Raw genomic sequence first — 5,467 nt, 5'->3', positions numbered from 1 at the left:
TATTTTTGAAAGATTTCATTTGGACAGTGGTAAAAAGGATGAATTAAAAAGGTGAGACCAGAGGCAGGAACACTGGTCAGAAAGCCATTGCCATAATCTAGAAGAGCAGAGATGAGGGTGTCTGGAGTAGAAGCTGAGAAGAGGGCGTAGATGTGAGAGATATTGTCCAAGTAGAATCAACACAAACAACCATAACATTGGAGAGAATGTCACAGCAATTGATTAGATGTGAGATTTGAAATAGAGAAGATCAAAGGTATTTCCCAGTTTGAACCTGGGTGATTGGGAGAAGAGTGGTGCCATTAACAGAAATAGAGAACGACAGTGGGCACAATATGAGGAGGAAATCATGAGTTCAGAAGTTGGATATTTAGAGTTTGATGTGCTTGCCCAAAGTTCAGGTGTTTCCCAATGTTTGCCAGACACCCTGTAATGAGATCTTGACAAGGAGATACCCAGGCTCTGAGGAACAAAGACCAGGTTGGCTTCATTGATCAACAAGCATTTATTAAGTACTTCCAGAGTGCCAGACACTGTACACGAGTGCCAGGCACTTCATATTGGAGAGCACTCAAAACACTCAAGGATCTTTCTCTCTTCTCTGTCCACAGAACAGCCTCCAGAAGGAGGGAGTGGCTCCTCACTCTCCGGAGGGGCCATCGCTGGCATTGTGATTGGAGTCATAGCTGGAGTGGCTCTCGTTGGGTTCCTCATCTATTTTCTGTTCTTCAGACCTTCTGGAGGGTAGAATGATGCTTCCTCTGGTTTCCCTCCCTCCTAGTCTGTCTCCCTGAATGGGGGAGAGATGCTTTTCTGTACATGCTTCTGGCCCTGGTCCACCTCACTTTCACAAACGACTTTGCAGCACTAATTCCCTTGGGTGACCCCTTTTCTGGGCTTTCATCTTCCCCCATCCCTCACACTTAATTGCCTCTTGGAAACAGGTGTTCACTTCCCACCTTGTGATGGGGACTAGACCTAACCATTTTTCTTAGATCCTCAACCAAAGGGCCTGAGGTCCAAGAAGGCAGAGGTAAAGAAAGGAAGGGGCAGCTGGGAGAAAAGGGACAGGTTATTACTTGAAACCTAGGGAGAAACCAAATGAGGGAAAAGGCCACTGAGGCAGATCCAAACTGCATAGACGAGCTGAGTAAGGGGATCATAGGACCTTGGGGTGAAAGAACTAACACTGAGGTGGTTGCACTTCAGGGATAAGCCTTGACAGAGGGAAAAGGAGCCTAGAGGCCTGGGGAGGGCTCATGAAATCTAAGGGGATCCAAAGAGAAGTCTTTCTGCTCCATATGTCCCTTCTGACTCACGGGGCTCAGTTGCTCTGATTGAGATTTCAGTCACGTCATGTCTGATATTTATTCAGGGCCAGCGAGCATCATGATACAGAGCACAAATCCTCAGCACCCAACCACAGTAAGTAAAGGCACTGACCAACCCATTTAGTGGCCAGTGGGTTCTCTTGGGGGCCCCCTTGCCCTGAAAGATTCCTCCAGCCTCCAGTCCTATGCCTTCACCCTCATAGGACCTTTGTCTTCCCAGGGCCAGGTCCCTCCTGATCTAACTTGCAAAGGGGACCTGGGTGTGTTCCTTCAAAGTCATGAAGAGAAAGACCCTGACACTCCTCTGAGCCACAGGCTAGCAGAGCATTCATCCCAAGCTGGCCAAGTCAGGCCTGCAGCACAGGGACCTGTTTCCAGGAGCCATGTCCTCGGCCTTATTCCTTCCCCTTGTTCATGGCACTGTAATGGGGTGTGGGTGTCTTCCTTTGGTGGGCTTTCCTGTGCGTGTTCTGGGATCCTTCTGCCCTTCTTGACTGGAAATTGCTACTGAGGAATCTATCTGGAGGGAAATTAGAATCACGTTGAGACTTTCATGGAGTGGGGGAAATCTGAAATGGGCTAACCAGGCACCTGTCCGTGCCAACCCTCTGGTGCTAAGGCTGCTGGTCCAGGACTGTGAACACTGAGGAAGCATTTCTTTCTGAGGTTGGTGGTCACTCTGCAATCCCCAGCTCCCTCCTGCAGCCTTCTCCTTCTCCTCCCACTTTCTCTTACCCTGGGAAGAAGGTGAGAATCCTGGGCCAGGGCAAGAAATGAGGAAGAGGGTGGCATGGACTCCCTCTGCTCACTGCCCAGGACAGACCTGCTGCTCATTTCTAACTGCTGTCTCTCTGCTTCCCCAGGACAAACCAACTCTGACAGCTCACCTAACAGGGTAAGCTTTATCCCTTCCCACCAGAGCATGAATCTATGGATACAAACTGGGTGCAGAGAAATTAGATGATAATAATGATAACAGCTTAAAGTCTATCTCATTTGGCCCCATAGCATGAGTTTCAGCCTCATTTGGCTGGTAAGAAAACTGAGGCTGATCAGAAGCAGGGCTAGTACTCACACTCAGGCCCCTGTGTTCTATCCCTTCCCCCTCACTGACCCTCTTCTCTTCTCTCCACACCTGCATTCATTCCTTAAGAGGCTGCTTCTCCAGCTGGCCTGGGCCACACAGGTGCATTCACCTCCATCCCAAAACAACCTTCTCAATCACTAGCTCAATCAATGTAAGAGTCTATTGTTCACTTGTGTCTGACTCTGCATGACCCCATGGACCATAGCATGCCACTACTGCCCATGGAGCTTTCTTGGGAAACACACTGGCATCGTCTGCTATTTCCTTCTCTAGTGGGTTAAGACAAACAGGTTACATGACGCACTGGCGTCACTCAGCTAGTGTCTGAGGCTGGATTTGAACTCAGGTCTTCTAAATCCAGACCTGATATGCTACCTAATTGCCTCTTGGTCCTTCAAGATCTGTACAAGGGATACAAAAATAGGGCATAGACCTTGCTCCCTCCAGGAGCATGTACGAAACAAGGGGATTCAAAGGGGAAATAGGACTGAGACAAACAGTATGGTTCAGAATCACAAAAAAAAAAAATTTTTCTTTCATAAAAGGAAAAGTGTCTCCTTTAACAACCAAGAATGATTCAAAAGTTAAGTGGGCTACCTCAGGAGGTAGTGAGCTCCCTGTTACTGAAAGTCTTCAGGAATAGTCTGGAGGGCCACTGGCTGGGGAGTGGCTTAGAGGGGATCTGTGCTCCAGGTACGAGTTAGACTAGATGTGGTCCTTTCCAGCCCAGAGAGTCTCTGGTTCTTAGATTCCATGAGTTGGAAGGGCCCTGAGGGACAATACTTTCCTCCTCTGTTCAATGTGCCTTCCACTGATCCCACTCTGTGCCTTGCAGACTGAGGAAGTATCCTATGCCTCCGTGAACTTCAATGCCCAGAAACCACTTGCCACGGCTCAGCTCCCATCACACACGGACACTGTTTATTCTGAAATCAAAAAGAAATGACCCAGTCATTCTTGTTCTCTGCACTGTGGACGGACATATTTATTGTGATCTTCCCCCAGCTTCCTCAAGCTCTGAGACACCAGCCTTGTGCAGCCCAACTCTACCACATTCACACCAACCTCAGGGAAGGAAGAGGAGAGTGGCCCTCCCATAATGTCCTGGAGGCTGCCCAGGCAGGCCCCTCCCCTCCATTGTCAACAGATGGCAGGGACTCATTGGGTACTTCTCAGAAACTCACCTTTCTCTCCTCAAAAGTTGGCAGCCTCTCCTAGGAGAGGGTGACCACCAAGACATCTCATCCCTGGCACTCTCCAGTCACACACCTGTGCCTCCCTCTCTGCTCAAAGCACAATCATCAGGCCTGCCCCTAGCTTGGCCAGTTAGGATGATGCGAACTGGGGCTGTTGCCCCCTGACCAGAAGTCAGCAAAGGAAGGAGCAGCTGCTCGATCTGGACTCAGGACTGGATACAAAGCTTAGCTCTGCAGCTTACACCATTCTCCTGACTTTGGGAGACCTCGCTCCCTTCCACCTCAGTTTCTCCCTTTGTAAAATGAGAAAGTCGGATTGATGATCTCTAAGGACTTTTACAGTTCTAGACCCTGTGACCCTGTGCCAGCGTCTGACACATTCTCTGGAAGATGGAAGAGTGGGAGCCGCCCACAACAGATTTTCCATTTTCTATCTGGACTCTGCTGTCCCTGCCCTTCCCTTCCTATGCGTATCCTTCCTCCCCAGCAAGGAAGGGGGTTTAGGGGGGAGGACAAGAGCTCAGGGACCATCTTCAACAGGCACTTTACTACCCGGTCCACCCAGGGAGGGGAATGTTCCCTGTCTTAATGCGCAGTCCAGTTTCCTGAGCACTACCAGAAAGCTGTTAGCCAGGACCCTAAGGGAATTCCCTAATGGAAAAGGCAAAAGTCCAACCCACAGGGCTTTCAAAGTCATTACCATCTCTGCTCAGGGAAGCTGCCCAGAGAGATAAGAAGGGACCAGATTCAGCAATGAGTCATTGTCCCCTTCCAGAAAAATTCTGGGGGGAGGGGGGCTGGGCAGTGGAATCCACACTAGTCCAGAGAAAACTTGGCTTCTGGTGGGCGAATGTTGGGACAATGCAAACATCTGGCTGTTATCTTTCCCTTTTCTGGGTCCTTTCATCCCAAGAAGGATGGGAAAAGGGGCTGGTAGGATTCTGCTGTTCTGTCTTTTACTTAACTGCCTTATCTAATCTTCTTGCCTAACGCAGAAGCTTCCAATCCACTCAATGTTCTATTTCCCTGGTCCCTGTGGCTTCCCAGGGATCCAGTCAAGGTCTTCAGACAGAAATGGGAAGGAAAGGGAGAGTATCTTCTCAAAGTGGGGGGAGGAGGTCCCGGCAGTCACTGGGGACATCAGTCAGCTAGCTCCATGATGCCCACATCTCCTCCCCCGCCCCCACACCCATACACACCATCCGCTGCCTCTGTCACCCCCGCATCCTCTCTCAGGAAACAATGGCCTCTACCTAAGGCATGTTGTGTGGGTGGGTTTGGTCCCCTAGCTCATTGGAAGCTCCCGCAGGGGCCGTGTTTACACGACCACTCACATGGGCAGCAGACACATCCCCTGAGGTCCCCAGGGGAGAATAAAGGATGCAACCCACGAACCTGTCTTGCTTTCCCCAGCCATTGGGAATATTTCTCTGGGAGCTTCACCCATCACAAATGGCTCTATAGAGTCCCTCCACCCCCAAATAGAATCACAGAATAATATCAGAATGGTGGAAGATTCCAGAAGTCATCTAGTCCAGCTCGAACCAGAGCAGGGGGAGAGGAAGAGAAGAGTGAGTTTAGCTTTCTATCCAGCCTTCTACAGGGTTGGGCAGGAAGGTTTTCTATCCAATACTTGAGCTCACCCTGAATCTGAGGGGTCTCTCATCATAGAGAAGATCCCCATAGTGAAGCCTCAGTGCTGAAACACCTCTTCCATGACTCACTCCCCAAGATCCAAAGACTGTACCCCCTCTCACCAGATTCAGACTGGGGTATTTAATTTTACATGGCCCAAGGATGTCTCTCTCTCTCTCTCTCTCTCTCTCTCTCTCTCTCTCTCTCTCTCTCTCTCT

The 5,467-nt window shown here is 49.8% G+C and overlaps 1 protein-coding gene across 2 annotated transcripts in view; it reads left to right on the top strand.

Annotated features, from left to right (window-relative positions):
* CEACAM1 (carcinoembryonic antigen related cell adhesion molecule 1) overlaps positions 1 to 3,387 on the top strand; it is a 23,103-nt gene extending 19,716 nt beyond the window's left edge. The window contains exons 7-10 of one of the 2 annotated variants that reach the window (XM_027858153.1): positions 612 to 744; positions 1,376 to 1,425; positions 2,195 to 2,226; positions 3,254 to 3,387. In XM_027858153.1, coding sequence (XP_027713954.1) covers positions 612 to 744; positions 1,376 to 1,425; positions 2,195 to 2,226; positions 3,254 to 3,364 — 326 coding nt within the window. In that variant the 3' untranslated portion in view covers positions 3,365 to 3,387. The remainder of the gene's footprint in view (positions 1 to 611; positions 745 to 1,375; positions 1,426 to 2,194; positions 2,227 to 3,253) is intronic. The other variant, XM_027858154.1, reaches the window with a different exon arrangement.
* The last annotated feature ends 2,080 nt before the right edge of the window (positions 3,388 to 5,467 follow it).

The sequence above is a fragment of the Vombatus ursinus genome, unplaced genomic scaffold (genome assembly GCF_900497805.2).
Source record: "Vombatus ursinus unplaced genomic scaffold, bare-nosed wombat genome assembly UNPS02012758.1, whole genome shotgun sequence".
Taxonomy (NCBI): Eukaryota; Metazoa; Chordata; class Mammalia; order Diprotodontia; family Vombatidae; genus Vombatus; species Vombatus ursinus.
The sequence above is the reverse complement of the archived record's forward strand: the minus strand, read 5'-3'. Positions and strand labels throughout refer to the sequence as shown.